Raw genomic sequence first — 17,063 nt, 5'->3', positions numbered from 1 at the left:
TCCAGAATTGCATTCCTCTTGTATTTTCCTTGACAAGTTGTTCCAGGAAGCAATCACCTACAGCATCCAGGAACTTGGTCTCCCCAGCGCAGCCGGAGGTGCCTAGGTTCCAGTCTATCCCCGGATAGTTGAAGTCACCCATGATAACTATATTGCCTCCCTTGCAGTTGCGTTTAATCTCGTCCGTCATTTCTCCATCAATTTCTTCGGACTGCCCAGGGGGTCGGTAGGAGATGTAGATCTTTGTTTCCAGTCCATTTGTTCACGGAATTCTTTGCATAGAACACACGTCGGGATGCTGTGGAGAAAAACAAAAGGGGGGACCCATTCTTGAAAAAACCTTTAGGCGAAACTTGTTGAACCTTAAGGTCCTTTCCGAGGTTCAAAAAAAGAATGAAGAAATAGCTAAAGCTAAGTACTTAAGTTTTAAAGTGGTATAAGAAAAGCTTATTGATTTGCACAAAACAAAGAATATTGAGCACAAGCACTTAAAAAAAAACCTAAGGTCTGATGATGAATAAAAGCCAGAAAGAGAAACAAGCCTTCAAATAATATGGCTGGTGGTTGGTTGGAACTGAAGACCATAGAGGTACTTAGAAATGTATTATCTGAAGAAAAAAAGAAAAAAAGATTGATTAGAAAGTAGGCACTTTGAAGTTTATTATATGCCGTTGTGGATTGATGGTGTATATTACATAGACAACGTCATAAACAACATTGGGCTATTTTTAATACATAACCTAAGTGGAGACAGGAGCTGCCATTCCAATCACAACCAATCAGGAAGAGTTTCCCAGAGCTCAGGGAGGATCCAGTACATACCCTGACACATTATATAGGCTTGATGATACCTATAAAAGTTTGGAAAATTTACCCCTCCCTCCACAATTGGTTTTTGTAAAGATACTAAAGCAATTCTCGCAGCTTTCCTCAGCAAAATAAACTTGATAAGAATATTATTTAACTTTTTGTAAAAAGACGCCTGAAAAAAACACTGGTAACATCCCCATTTGGTAACAGACCACAGGCAAAATTATCATCTTAACCGTTTGAACTCTCCCCCACCAAGACAGATGTAAGGAGTTCCATTGCTCACACATTTCTATGACCTTCAGCAATAAGGATTTTTCATTTATTTTCATCATTTTATACCCTCTTCCTTCCAAAGAAACGGGAACGTATCAAATAATCCTTTTGGGCATGTACATTTAATGGAAGTACCTCTGATTAACTCCAATTTATTTTGTACCCTGAAAATTTCCCAAATCTGCCAATCAAATCTAGTAAATGTGGAATGGTAGATTCAGGGTTCCTCAAATGAAGCAAAATGTCATCTGCGTACGCAGAAACTTTATATTCCCGATATGCATAAGGAATACCCTGTATCTCCTTAGCCTGATGAATAGCCAATAGCAAGGGTTCCAGAACAATATCAAACAGTAAAGGAGGTAACGGACACCCTTGCCTAACTCCCCTCTCCAGACAAAAACTTTCAGAAAAAGTATTATTAATATATAATCTGGCAGAAGAGGAACTACACAAGGTTTGAATCATAGCCATAGCTTCTAATTCACCCATCTTATTCCTTAGGCTCCTTGCATTCGTGTACATACACTTGAGTTTGCGACCTGTTCCTTTCTTGCATTTCCTACCCTCTTGTGTCCCTTTCGATCTGTCTTGCTTGTGATCCGGTGAGTCTTCCGCTCTATCTTTCTGCACAGTATCTGGGTATACCGGTTCCCGAACCATCGACTCTTTCTCTCGGTCAACTGTCGGCTTTCCCCTTCTTCCTAGTTTAAAAACTTATTAACTTCTCTCTTGATGTTGCTTGCAAGTAGCCTCGTTCCGTCTCTACTGAGGTGGAGTCCGTCCTTCCTGAATAGTTTGCTCTTTCCCCAGAATGTCATCCAGTTGTGCACAAAGTGGAATCCTTCTTCCTCACACCAGCGCCGCATCCACGTGTTGACTTCTTGCAGCTCCACCTACCTCTTCTCGTTGGCCCTAGGTACCGGCAGGATCTCAGAGAATGCTATCCTTTGCGTTCTGGTCTTCAGCTTCCTTCCTAGCATCCGGAACTGGTCCTTCAGTACTTCCCTGTTGTAGTTCCTGTTTCTCACGTTGTTCGTCCCCACCGCATCTTCTTCTTCCACACTGTCTATGATCCTGTTGATGCAGCTCACTATGTCTTCTACCTTGGCTCTCGGTAGGCAGGTCACCAGCCGATCCAGTCTTCCTCCCACTATGTGGATGTCGACTTGTCTGATGGAGTCCCCCACAACGATTGCTGTCCTCTCTATCTTCTCTTGATTCTCTAGCCACAGGTCTGTGTCCCTGGTGTATGTCCATCTCTCCAGCCATGGGTCCGTGTTCTTCGTTCCCATCCATTTTCTCTCATCCTGGCTCTCATCTTGCATGCTGCACGTGGCTGACCCGGAATCAGAACTGGATTAGCATCATGTAGCATGCAAGAGCCGCTGCACGCTGTCCCAACAAACAAGTAAAGCTGGCGCTGAAAATAAGGAGCAGCCAAACCGGAAGGAAGATGGACATGCGCATGCAGGAGACACTGATCTGGCTTCGGCAGAGGCTGAACAGCCCTGAACAAGTAAGAGAGAGAAGCTGGACGACCCTGAAGAAGTAAGGGAGAAAAGGGGGGAGCGCATTGGGACATGTGAGGGGCATGAATTTGGGACAAAGGTTGGAAGTCAAGGAGGGGGGACACAAATTCGGGACACAGAAGGAAGGGAGGAAGCATGAACTTGGGACACAAGGGAGGGGATAGAAAGGGAGAATTGTTGGGGATGAATGTGTAAGTGAGAGGGAAAGATGGTACACATGGGAAAAGGAAGAAAGAGGAAAATTGTTGGGCACAGAGAAAGAGTGAGGAAGAGATACATGGGGCATTGAAGGATGAGAGGGAAACAGAGGGAACAGATTAAAGAGGATGCAAGGGGGAGGAATGCTGGACATAGTAATGGAGGGAGAGGTGTGGCATGGTGCTGGAGAGGGAGGGTAGAAGAAGAAATGTTGGGCATGGGGCTGGTGGTCAATAGTGAAAAATACTGCACACGATCCGGGGAAGAGAGAGGGCAAAATGTTGGATATGGCAGTAGAGGGATTGGGCAAGATGCACCATGGATCTCTCTTTCCCCACTCCTTGTACATGGGATGGAGACGGGGACTGAGTTCACAGGGACGGGACGGGGACCGAGCTGTGGGAATGGGGCAGAGACTAGGGTTTTTATTTCAGTCCTAGTAGTTTGCCGATCCACAAAATAATTTTTATTTCTGCAGGTCCATAGGTGTAAAAAGGTTGAAGAACACTGATTTAGATAACAAACTGAATACTGGATGAGTTCTGGAAACACTCTTGTTCTGCTCCAGCCCTATCCTAAAAAGAACAATTTGATAACTTGCTGCATGGTTTCTGTTCTTTTTTATTCTTTGCTAACTACTTTCCACTATACTCTTTCTTTGTAACTGATGCCTGATATTCAAAGGCACCTATCAAAGTACCTGCTACCCACATAAATGCTGCTGACTGGGGCCATGCACAATTTGGGGAGAAATGGCGTGAACCTGCAGTCAGGTTCCAAGCTGAGGAAAGGTATTTAGGGAGTTTCCACATTCCATTTTCTATTCATTTATTACAATGGTGTCCAGGACGCCTCATGCATTCCAGGGAACAGTTTTTATTATTTCAACACTCACCTGCCTGCATGCTTCTCAACCTTCTCTGCCCTCATCCCCACCCCTACTCCCTTGCTACCAGGACCCTGCAATTATATTATTGAATAATAATGCACAACACCCTCTCATTTACCCCCGCCTCAACAAAAGCACACACATACACACAAAATCAGAACAGACTGACTAATCCAAAATTTGACCCCATGCCTGTCTAGGACCTAAAAGAGAGAGGAAAATCTTTTTTAATTATTTTGTTTACATCACAGAGCCAGCATGGGGTTGGAGAGGTTGTAACCCTATACTTCTGCTATGACTAAGGGATCTTTTTATTAAGGCGTGCATTTAGTGTGCGCTAAATCAGTTAGTGTACCTTAATAAAAAGACCCCTAAGTATCTAAAAAAAAAATTTCGGCCAGTGACTTAGCCATTTTTTCAGATTTCGGCCCCTTATGTGATTGAGTTTGACACCCCTGATATAGACAGATATCTATATTTATCTATCTGTATCTAATAATATATCTATGTTTCTATCATATCTATATACACATACAGGATTTACTAAAGGCTTCTTTTACAAAGGTGCGCTAAGCGTATTAGCACACGCTAAACGCTAACGCACGCATGTATATTTAGAGCACGCTAAAATGCATAACACACCTTAGTAAAACAGGGGGTACGTTTTGTATATGGTGCCAAAAACAGAGCACTAAGCGCTATTCTATAAACAGTGCTCCGAGTTGGGCACTTATAAAATAGCATTTGATGTGGACCTCGGCACCAAACACTATTTTATAAGTACCCAACTCTGAGCACTGTTTATAGAATAGCGCTTAGTGCTCGGTTTTTGGCACCATATACAGGACTTAGCATATCTTAAGCACAAAGATTTACACCAACTAAAAACGGGTGTAAATCCTTACCCTAAATTAAGCATGGATCTGCCTAATTCTGTAACACTACATGCAAATTCCAGGGACACTCCTGAACCACCCACGCTCCCTTTTTTGGATCTGCATGTAAAAATTTTCCCATGCATTTTTTTTTTTTTTTAAATTTAATATTTATTGAATTTTTCAATATATTCAAGCATATAACTTGTACAGAAAGGAAATTTAGCAAGAAATGAATACAAATGAAAACATATATCAAAGAATATCGAATATGAGCATAAATTTCTACTCAAGTCCTCAAAGAGATCCAAGAAGGGAAATAGGCGAATCAAAGAAATTATTTAAACCAGGTAATAACTAGTCGGATGAGATTAAGGCACCCTTTCTTAAATTAAGCACTTTCTTTCTCCAGAGATGCAGTTGAGAGAAAAGTTGTCAGTTGAGATGGCTCAAAGAAAACATATTTATGAGAATGATAATTAACAACACATTTACATGGGTGTCGCAAGTAAAAAGTCGCCCCCAGAGATAAAACACCAGGTTTCCTTAACAAAAATTCTCGTCTCCTTCTCTGCGTATCCTTGGCCAAATCTGGGAACATCTGAATTTTACAACCTAAAAACTCTTTTTTGTTTATTTTTAAAGAAAAGTCTCAGCAACCAGTTTTTATCTGGTGCGAGAGCTACTGTCAAAAGTAAGGTTGCCGGGGTCACTAATTCTCTATCAGACATTTCCAAAATATTAGATATATTCATTAAATCAGGTCCCAATTTCTGTTGTTGTTGCTGTTGTTGGTCTTGTGGCTTACTTGGAAGATAATAAACCTGCGTAAATGGTGGTAGTGACTCTTCAGGAAGCTCCAATACTTCCGTCATGTAACGTTTCAACATTTCCCTTGGGGCTATCACAGAAACCCTAGGGAAATTTATCAATCTGAGGTTATTATTGCGAGAAAAGTTTTCCATTGCCTCCATCTTCCTTCTTAAATTAGTATTGTCTTTGATTAATACCTCAGTAATTTGTTGGGATACTTTAAATTCTTGATGAATATTTTGTGTTGAAGTTTTTGAGTCCTCAAGTCCAATCTTTAAACTTTTAATCTCAGTTTCATGATTTTCTAATTTCTTTTCTAATTGTTGTAATTGCGGGTTAATGGATTTTGCCAAATTGGCTACCAGATCCCACAGAGAGTCTAATGTAACCTCTCGGGGCTTCACAATTTGAAATGGTTGTAGTTTTAATTTAATTAGCTCACCCTCTGGCAGCGTGTCTCCTCCTGCAGTCTGTTGAATTCTCTCATCCCCCACTGCTTCCTCCTCAGTCTCCTCGTTCAGACTCCTCTGCTCCAGCAGGGAGTCCTGCAGCACAGTCCCCGCGTTTTCCTCCTTAGCCTCCGAGAGGAGGTGAACTCCAATCTCAGGAAGTTTCTCCTCTCGCGGGGAACTGGTCGACTGAGGGCGTGGGGGAGGTGCTCTTACTTCGGGGCTTAGCGATGTCTCCGGCCCCATGGTGAACGTCATTGACGCGCCTCCGCCATGCGTCTCCTGCGGGGAACTCCCCGAAACTGTCGGCGTGCCCTGCATTCTCCTCATCAACTCTTCGATGTTCCCGAAGACGGCCGTTCTGGAGCGCTGCGAGGCTCCAGCAGCGCTACGTCCCCTCCTCTTCGGCATCACAAACAGGTAAAAAGTTTAAAGCAAACAAAATTGTATTTCAAGGAGTTAACGGGAGCGTGAAACTCATGCGACTCCTCATGCGGCCATCTTGGATCGTACCTTCCCATGCATTTTTATAGACTAAAAGATGCACACAAATTAGTGCCAATAATTGATTGTTAGCAGTAGCACCCAATTATCGGCACTAATTGGCTTGTTAAGCAATTATAATGTGCGCTTAAATTGGGCACGTAATTTTTAGCACCAAATATATAACCAGGGGATTGCGTTAAAAAAAAAATTTAACTAAAGGCCAAAGCCTCTGAGAATGTTCATTCAATGTCACAAATAAGGTTAAAAGTTGTGCCATGTTGAGAGGAAAGGTCTCAGAAATCCTGCTTCAATCAATAGATAATCATTGAGATGACCATGTAGGTTGGATTTTCATTCTTCGACCAAAACCTCTCACTCAATTTAAATCTTTAAACTTTTTTTTTGCTTTTTCAATAAATAAATGAATACATTGCACTTATCTTAAATATTCTTGAAAAGTGCTCTCGTGCGATGTGCCAAATGCAATAAAGTGCAGTAAAGTGTTCACCCGACGGGGCCCGTTTCGCCAATCTTTAATGGCTTTCTCGGGGGTGTATTGTGGAAATGTTAACAATTCTCGAAAGTCTCACAAGCAGTCATTCATAGAAGACACGTGGGACCAGGCAAGCTCGTACCTGTCTTGTTCACTGCCGGAAGACATCAGGAGGCAGCGGTTCAATGAGAGAAGGGCAGGATTAAAAAAAGATACCGGTGTGTGTGTGTGTGTGTGCCATTGTGCTGTGTCTCGCCTTGCACTTGCTTAGGGATCGGGTGATTTGGAGTTTGGATGAGCTGTGCATTTTTGAGATCTCATTGGGTACCACAGGTCATCAATACCATCCCCTTTCCTTTGTTTGCTCCTCCAGGACCAATTGTGACATACATGCTGCTGAGAAAGCAGTATTATATCTATAAAGAAAATATTACTGACAAAATTGCTCCAATGGACTATAATGGAAGCAGGACAGAATTAAGTCTTTGGTGGCCACTGCACAATCAAGTGCATTGACTCTCTATCATAAATATACACTGTAAAACTCTTACAACTATAATGCAAGCCTTGACTGGCCTTGTGCCTTGCCTGGCCTTGTGCCTTGCCACTGGCTTGGGTATTAGGCATCCATCTTTTCAGTCACTTTTCTTTGTTTCCAGTTCCAGAACAATAGGAACAGCTGGCCCAGCTAGTCATTTCAGTTCAGCTCAATGTCCATCAGCAACTTCAATCTGAACTCTAGGCCTGTTTCAAATTCTAGCTCAGGCCATCATGAAAAGGAAATTCAGAGACTCACCTCTTTGGGAGCTATGGTGGGTGTGATATTCTGTTTGGGATTAAAAATAATTTGTTTTTATTTGGTGATGGGGTACAGTATTTCTCATTGACATTACATTACATTAGTGACTTCTATTCCGCCAGTACCTTGCAGTTCTAGGCGGATTACAAAAGAAGATAACTGGACATTTCCAGGAAAATTACAATTTAGGGAGCTGTTTACATGATTGAGACTTTGAAGAGAAAATTACAAGAGTGGTAGAGACTTTGAGGGGAAATTTACAAGAGAGAAGATGGACAAGGGGATGAGTTTTGATATCTAGATAAATTTTTTGAATAGCAGGGTTTTGATTTCTTTTCGAAATGATTTGAAGTCGCTCGTTGTTGTCAGCATGTTGGAGATGGAGTGGTCAAGTTTTGCTGCTTGCGTCGCTAGTAGGTTGTCATACATCTTCTTGCGCTGAATACCTTTGAATGGGGGGTAGGTAAATGGGGTCTGAGTTCTCCTTTGTCTAGTTATATGGTTCCAATTTAGGCAATTGTTTAGGTAAGTGGGGGGCAGTGCCATTTATTACTTTGAATAATAGACAGTATAATTTGAATTGAATTTGCGCTTGTATAGGTAGCCAGTGTGAGTCTAGGTAGGCAGTGATGATGTGGTCAAATTTGCTTAGTGAATAGATCAATCTGAGGGCTGTGTTTTGTACAGACTGTAATTATTTTATCATGTTTGCGGGGTAGAGGATGTTGCAATAGTCCACTAGACCTAGGACTAGGGATTGGACTATGAGCCTATATTGCTCTTTGTCGAAGAATTTTCTTATTTTTCGTAGATTGCGCATGATTAAAAAGGCTTTCTGGGTAGTCTTGTTGATTTGGACCTGCATTGTGCAGCATCTATCTATCATTACTCCTAGGAGTTTAAGAGCGGACTGTATAGGGTATTTTGTGGCATTTATTTCTAATTCTGTAATTGATGGGGTTTTGGCCTTTTCAAGCAGTAGAAATTTTGTTTTGTCTGAGTTCAGCTTCAATTTGTGGTCTATCATCCATTTTTCCACTGCTTCTAGTGTTTTTTCAGTTTTTCTATTGAAGTGGGATCTGGTGAGTCGAAGAGGAGGAGAATGGTGATGTTGTCTGCGTAGCTGAATGATGTTACGTCTAGGTTATCTAGAGTGGTCCCAAGGGAGGATATAAAGAGGTTGAAGAGCATTGGCGACAGTGGTGACCCTTGTGGTACTCCACAGGGGTTAGACCAGGGGTCTGATTTAAGATCGTTTGTCTTTACTCTATATGTTCTTGATTTAAGGAATCCTTGGAACCAGTTGTATACCCTGCCTGAGATCCCTATGGCTTCTAGTATCTGTAGTAGTATGGTGTGGTCTACCAAGTCAAATGCAGCAGAGAGATCAAGTTGAATTATCAATATCCTTCTGCCTTTGCTGAGGTGCTATCGGGCTGTGTCTAGTAGAGTTACGAGTAGTGTCTCTGTGCTATGGTTGATTCTGAACCCTGATTGTGAGGGGTGAAATAGGATATGGTCTTCCAGGTAGTTAGTGAGGTATTGTGCAACTAGTCCTTCTATTAATTTAATGTATATTGGTATTGAAGCAATGGGTCTGTAGTTGGAGGGGATATCTATTGGGCCTTTATGATCTTTCACAATTGGGGTGATTATGATCTCGCCTAGGTCCTGTGGGAATTGACCTTCCGTGAGCGTAGTTTGTAACCACTGCATGAGGCGAGCTCTAAATTTGGGGGAGGCATTTGTTATCAGATATGTGGGACAGTTGTTCAGATAGCATGATGCTTGGCTGTATTTTTTGTAAAGTCGGTTCATATCAGGCCATTTATGCGTTCATATCAGGACATTTATGCGGTATTTGTTGGAATATCTGTTATGTATTGGTTTTGGGGGATTGTTTTGCATGCTATCAATTGTGTTGCAGACTGCTCTGGGCTTTGTTTAAGGCCGGTGCGACAGGGTACACCATTTGGTTCAGAATTTTTTTTCTTGGTTTTTCCTCCTCTACAGATATTCTTATGGTCAGGTGTGTCTTATAGAGCGAAAAATACAGTAATTACTCATCACATCTGTCTTTGCATTGTAAAGTAATTTAATGTTACCACATAATGAAATACCTGGTAAAACACAGTACTGTATTAGCTATAACAAACATTTAGTAGATGAGCAAGTACAGAAAAAAATGCTACCAACATTGTGTATTTTGGAAGACATCACAAGATACCCATTATTAAAGGGAAAAAAAATTCAAATAAGCTAAACAAATTTGTTTCCTTAAATCATGTTGATAATGAGTTGGGATATACTGTACTTGCATCCTTTTGGCTCAGTCTATGTCCTCTGTCAGGCAAAATCACTTAGCAGGCATATTTAATAAGTAAGCTAGTAACAGTGAACATTCCTTCAGATCAAATTACCATCTTGTCCACTAAGTAAATATGATGTAGACCCATTTATTGGCAAAAACAAACAAGGAAACCATAGTTTTTGATAGCATCTCTCTAATCTATCCATTCTTTGAAGTTCTCCCCCCCGAACCTTCTGTGTCTAACTGTACGTCAGTCTTTGTTAAAAAAAATTGTACAACCCTGATTTTTAAACTATGAATGCCGCTTAGGAATTTAAAAAGTGGGTTAACAAATTTTAATAAACTTGAAACTTGATTTCACAATGCCACTGACCAGATGATTACCGATTAACAGTTGACATTCAATATGAAGAGGTTCCAACCAATACCATTACATTACATTAGTGATTTCTATTCCGCCAATACCTTGTGGTTCAAGGCGGATTACATAAAAGTTTTCAGAGATTACATAAAGGTTTACATAAAAATTTACAGGAATAGCATAAGAGATGTCGAATATAAACCGAGGTAACCTTTTTTCCTCCCAAAAAAGGAGGTGGGGGGAAAAAAAAAAAAAAAAATAAAAAAAAAAAAAGGTTGACTCGAATATAAACCGAGATTAGACATCCGGTTATATGAGCATCATTTGTCAGGGATTATGCCACAAGTAATCACTAAATTTTCAGTTGGGGCTGTTTCAAGTCCATAAAAGCTGAAGGAGAGCCAGCAAATATTTTCCTACTTGGGGCCTCAACACCAAGCAAAGTTTCTGGACTTGTCTCCACCAGAACACTTGGCCTCAGTCACACATGCAGAAAGCAGAAAAAAATCCTTTTCAAATACAAACCCACAAATTAAAATTACTATTATACACAAACGAAACCCTAATATGCCAGACTTTTCACATAGTATACCACAAAAGAAATAGAAAGAAATGCATTTTTTCCTGAACAGACCAAAATATAAAAATAACAGAAGAACATTTTCAAAACTGACATATTTCAGTCACTAAATTGAAAATAAAAACATTTTTCCTACCTTTGTTATCTGGCGATTTTATTTTTCTGGTCATCTTGTTCCATCTGTGCTTTTAATGCTGTTTCCAAGGCCTCCTTATGCATTTGTTTCTTTCCTTTCCTTCACTTTTTGCACTACATCCTTCTTTGACACTGATTTTCATATTCAGTTTTCTTCCATTTTTCTGCCTCTAGCTCACCATCTCTTCCCCTTCCCTCCATCCATGTACTACCATCTCCTTCCTCTTCCCTTCATCCATGTGTCCCAATTCCTCTTCTTTCTGACCCTTCCATTCAACATCTCTCCTTTGTTTCTTCCTCCCTCCCTCCCCACCCCCCTGGTTCCACCAAATGTTCTTCCAACTGGATATCGAGGGCATGGGGGGAGGTAACAATGTTGGTCATTGGGTGGGGAGGGATAGAAAAAAGCACCATCATTGGAAGATGGCTCGAATATAAACCGAAACTCTCATTTTTAGGCCCAAAAATTTCAATTTATATTCAAGTATATGCCTCTTCTCCACTCTCAACAGTCAGTTATCAAGGTGGGCAATTTTCAAAAGATGGTACATGGGTAATCACATTTATCTCTTCAAAAGTATCCCCATATATGTGGCTGAAAGTATACACACTGTTTGTAGCAAAAGGGATAGGACAGTAAAGTTCACAAAAATTTCACTTTGAAATTTTTGTGCATAGATTGCACGGGCAAAGTATGTTTTAGATAGAAGTACTCATACCCATATTCCTTGAAGTTCCTTAAATTTTCATAGGAAAATTCCCACTGAGTTTCCCTATGAAAAATCTGCCTGCCCAGAATCGTCAAGCTGGTGTTTAAGTTGAATCCTTCACAGCATGCAACATTCTTTGTGGACAGGTACTAGTTAAGATGGAATACACCTGGGCACTTCAGCATATATTCATTGAAAATGTTTTCTTTTGTTGCTGATTGAGAAGCTGGGCAACAACACAAGATAATGAGGATCTCTGCTGAACTGTTTCTTTGTCTAAAATGAATCTTACCATCAGTTTCTTCTATTTCTCCATCCTGGTCAGTGGTTTTAAGGTCACTGGAGTGTGCTTGGGGAACAGTGCGGGGTTTAGGCAGTGTTAGGGTTTTCCCGTGAGCTTTCAGAGAATGTTCTTTCAATTGGCTGATCGTCATGGAAGAGAATGAACAGGAGGAGCATTTGTAGGCATGTTCCCCTGGGAAAAAAATAATTGTATTACTCATCAAAAAGAAAATAACTATTTACATATATATGCAATCTACATGTTATAACGGTATACATTCTAGTCTACATGATTATAGGCAAGTACCCAGTTGCAGACGCCCAACTTAAAAACAACTCATACCTAAGAACATGGTTGTGGCTTCATTTGATTTCACTGAGCAGTATTTCCAGTAGCATAGACTCCTACACTTTTTCTGCAGCAGATTCAGGAATGATACATGGCCACATTAAGAACAGTTTGTGGTTGTACATGCTGTACCTTAAGAGGGAACACTGGTTAGGGAAAGTTGGCCCTTTTGTCAACTGGGTGTAAAGGTGAGCAGCAAGAATCTTAAAATCTGCAAGTTCTGCATTACATTACAAATCTGACTTAAAAACAGCTTTAAAAACGTAACTCATTCTTAAACCGGGGACTGCCTATATTAATTTTTGTTTGTGGGCAGCATTAAAACAGAATTTTGTTTTTAAGACTACATAAAAAAAGCAAATGTATAAGGGAGCAGCTAGTGTATGCAAATTATCAGGCCCTACCTTAGGTCAATTTTAAAAAAATGAAATTTATAATGTTACAATCAAAAATTAGAACAGGAAAAACAGAAATTAAAATTAACACAAATGATAAACACACATTATTTAGGTCAATTTTATAAGGACAAATAGGCGGTTATTCATCTTTATAAAATTTCAGTTTGTGTCTATAACGCCTTTGTCTATAATTTTAAGTATGCTCACAGATTAGCACATCTGATAATGTATATGAGTACATGTGTGCTCTGCTCAAACTTTATCCCTGTATAGACTTACTGGCAAAGTATGCACCAACATGTCAAAAAGCGTGTACTTTTAAACCAATTGGTATTTTATATAAGACCCCGCATATGTGCAAAAATGAAAATCTATGTTTCCTCCTTTGGGAGACTCTGGGATTTAGTCAATTTAAACACATTCTTACTGAGGGGGGTGGTTGCGGAGTTTGAATTCACTACAAGGGCAAAATCCTACATGGTCCGACAGCTTTGCTTCAGCAATTGTGCCATTATGTAAAGTCCTTGCCAGTAGCATCTTTGATTTTAGAAGTTGACCATATTTTAACAGATATGTATGAGATCACTACAGAAGACCCACCATAGATCTCCTTCCTTCACAGAAAGTTGTTGCAGCAAGTGTCAAAAAAGGACCTTTCTCAAGTAGTCTTAAAATGGAGTGAAGATCTAGAGAAAGTAAACTAAACTAAACTAAACCTTAAGTTTGCATACCGCATCATCTCCATAAAGATAGAGCTCGGCACGGTTTACAGGTAATTCAATAAATGAGGGAATGACATAATAAGAAATTAGAGGTTATGAAGAGGATAGATAGCTTTATATTTTAAATAGATAGCTTTACGTTTTAGAGAAAAGCCAGGTTTTCAGATGCTTTCGGAATAATTGAAATGAGCCTAGGTTCCGCAGCAGGGCAGGGAGGTTATTCCATAGCTCAGTGAATTTGAAGAAAAGGGATTTCCCTAATTTACCTGCATACATGACGCCTTTTAACGAGGGGAAAGATAGTTTGAGTATGTGGATCTGGTAGTGTCAGGTCTCGAAGAATTCCAGGATAGTAGAATTAGGGGAGGAAGAATGCCATGTAGGATCTTGAAAATTAGGCAGGTACATTTAAAGTGAATCCTAGAAATCACCAGAAGCCAGTGAAGTTTTGACAGAAGCGGGGAAACATGATCGAATTTGCTTTTTGCGAAGATAAACCTAGCCGCAGTGTTCTGGATCCGCTGAAGTCTTTGAAGATTTTTTTTGGGTAGACTTAGATAGATGGAATTTCAATAGTCCAGTCTGGAAAGAATGATTGATTGTACAAGGACAGCAAAATGTTGTTGGCGGTAGTAGGATCTCACTTTCCTCAACATGAAAAAACTAAAAAAACATTTTTTTACCAGAAAGTAAAGTAGTTACTTCCTCCAATTTATTGTGGCTCATACGCTTAATCTCTACTTGACTGATCTTGGAAGAATTGAGGGATTGACAGTATAGAATACTCTACCATGTTTATGTCTCTCAACATGGACTCTTTCTCATGGGGTGCATATCCTCTGACCTTTGTAGGAGATGCCATAGGGAATCTAATTCATTTATACATAGCATGTGGGGTTGCACTCAAATTACTAACTCTGAAGGATGATCATTAAGATACTTGAAGCACATTTTACAACAGACCATTACTTTTCATCCTGGGGACATTTTGTTGGGTCAAGCATCATTTTGGGGGATTGGAGGCATGGGTCAGAAATTATGAGTAATAAAAGCTTGTATTGTTGGGAAAAAAAATCATTGTTCCATATTGAATCCAAAATGTGGCACCATCCTTTTGGCACTGGCAAAATAAGTTTATGAGTTACTTTTGTTAGAACTCAGAGACCTATGTCTTACCTTCAAATGGCAACAAAAATTTTACTCTATCTGGGAAGCCTATACAATCATTACCACCACAGATTCGTAGTCACATTTTAAACAAACTTGGGACACAGGCCTACACCATTGATTTGACAGCAGGACATTCTTACTTCTGTGCTGGGGTGCAATCAAAATTCTGACCCACTATTTCCTCACTGAATGGGGTTTTAGCCATTTTCTTTGTTGATTGGGGGGGGGGGGGAAAAGCTATAGGGATAAAAGAGATTCCAGGGACCTACACCGGTCTACCAGAGTGAAATATCACTAGGCTCCCTAGATAAGATATATTCCTCTATGGTCCCTAGAAAGGGAAAGTTAACTGATTCTGGGATAGATGTTCCCTTTCATTGAGTCACATTAATCCACATACTTCTCTGTAGAATGAAGAGTCAATGGAATCCTTTTTTTTTTAGACTAGGGTATGTAGGAGTTATCCAGCTGAATCAAAACAACTTGCCTCTGGAATTCTGGGAGTAGGGCAACTTACCTGCATGAGCTTTCAATATGTGTGTCTTCAGTCTGCTATTATAGGATGATTTGAAAGAACAGAGTTTACACCTGAATGGTTTATGATGCCCATGGTGAGTCTGCATGTGACGGTCTAAGCTAGAAAGAATCAAAAAGAAATTTCTGTTACTACAACAAATAAACTTACCAGCAGTGTTTCAGTCACATTCTAAGACATAGTAGGCACCAAAACATTACTATCTATCCAGAAGTTTCAGTTTTCTTTGGCACACACTATATATACAGATGTACAAATTTTAGAGTGCACCTAAGCATGCTGAAAATAGGACTTTGGGCAATTAATTTTATAATGAATTTGCAGATATAATTACATGCAAGTTTTCTGAAAGCCAATAAATGGAGGTTATCCTTACATTAGAATTAATTTGATTGATTTTCCAATTAAGTGAAATCATCGATTACTAGAATTTATTATTATCAAGATAGCATAATATACAAAGTTCAAGCTATGAAGGTAGAGCATAAAGGCAAGAGCCATATAGAATAAAACAAAAAAATCTCACATCATCACTGAGGAACTTACAATTTAATTTAGAATATATATTTTTAAAATCATGGTCATCCTTTTATTTCTGTTTTTTGTTTTTTTTTTTAGATAGAATGCTTGTCCATTAAGGCCTTGCTTGACTCTGAATCTAATAACACAAAGGTCACAAGTATAACAGATGCACCTCCAGAGAGAGATATACAGAATGGAGGTTGTCCAGAGAAAGGTTACCAAAATAGAGCAGAGTCTGTACCTCAAATGATCTAATTACTATAACCTTTAAAGGACATAGAAAAGATAACAATTAGGCACAGAAAAACATACATAAATAGAAAACATCTTCTATTGGAAAATAAGGCCAAGATACTGCTAGTTATAGTTAAATGGTAAGAAGCTATTAAAGCTAAGAAAAGGTATCTTTAAAAAAAATGGAAAGAAGATCCAAATGAAGAAAATAGGAAAGAACATAAACAATCTTAAGTTAGAAGTAAGGCTTTAAGACGTCAGAACAAAAATGAATTTGAAAAGAAGCTCACCAAAGAAGCAAAAATGAAGACCTTAACAGGTATATTTCAAGCAAAAAGTCTTTGAGGGAGGCAGTTGGACTGTTAGATGACAGAACTCTAAAGGGGGCATCAGAAAGAGCAAGACCATAGCAAAAAGCCTAAATGAATTATTTGATCTGGTCTGTAGAGGATATCTGGGAGATACCCACACCTGAAACATTCTTTGATGTTGATGACCCAGAGAAACTAAACTATATCGTGGTGAAGCTTGAAGATGTAAAAGCATAAACTGAGAAACTAAACAGTAACAAATCATTAGGACCAGATGCTAGACATGTACATTCATTTGCGCAAATTCAGATTATTAACATGATTTTAAAGTTTAGCACACAAAATTGGTTTAAATTAAACATGCACACAACTACATAAGAACATAAGAATTGCCGCTGCTGGGTCAGACCAGTGGTCCATCGTGCACAGCAGTCCGCTCATGTGGCGGCCCCCAGGTCAAAGACCAGTGCTCTAAATGAATCCAGCCTCACCTGCTTATGTTCCAGTTTAGCAAGAACTTGTCCAACTTTGTCTTGAATCTCTGGAGGGTGTTTTCCCCTATAACAGACTCCGGAAGAGCGTTCCAGTTTTCTACCGCTCTCTGGGTGAAGAAGAACGTCCTTACGTTTGTACGGAATCTATCTCATTTCAACTTTAGAGAGTGCCCTCTCGTTCTCCCTATCTTGGAGAGGGTGAACAGTCTGTCTTTCTCTACTAAGTCTATTCCCTTCAGTATTTTGAATGTTTCGATCCTGTCCCCTTCTCAGTCTCCTCTTTTCAAGGGAGAAGAGGCCCAGTTTCTCCAATTTCTCACTGTACTGCA

The 17,063-nt window shown here is 39.7% G+C and overlaps 1 protein-coding gene across 8 annotated transcripts in view; it reads right to left on the bottom strand.

Moving 5' to 3' along the window:
• The window catches only part of ZNF462 (zinc finger protein 462), a 475,139-nt gene that overhangs the window by 143,576 nt on the left and 314,500 nt on the right, over positions 1-17,063 (bottom strand). For all 8 annotated transcript variants that reach the window (XM_033918568.1, XM_033918594.1, XM_033918576.1 and 5 more), the window contains 2 exons: positions 15,156-15,274; positions 12,010-12,192 (listed from right to left, as the gene is read on the bottom strand). In XM_033918568.1, the coding sequence (XP_033774459.1) occupies positions 12,010-12,192; positions 15,156-15,274 (302 nt within the window). The remainder of the gene's footprint in view (positions 1-12,009; positions 12,193-15,155; positions 15,275-17,063) is intronic.

Source organism: Geotrypetes seraphini, chromosome 1, assembly GCF_902459505.1.
Source record: "Geotrypetes seraphini chromosome 1, aGeoSer1.1, whole genome shotgun sequence".
Lineage (NCBI taxonomy): Eukaryota > Metazoa > Chordata > Amphibia > Gymnophiona > Dermophiidae > Geotrypetes > Geotrypetes seraphini.
This window is presented reverse-complemented; position numbering and strand designations above follow the sequence as displayed.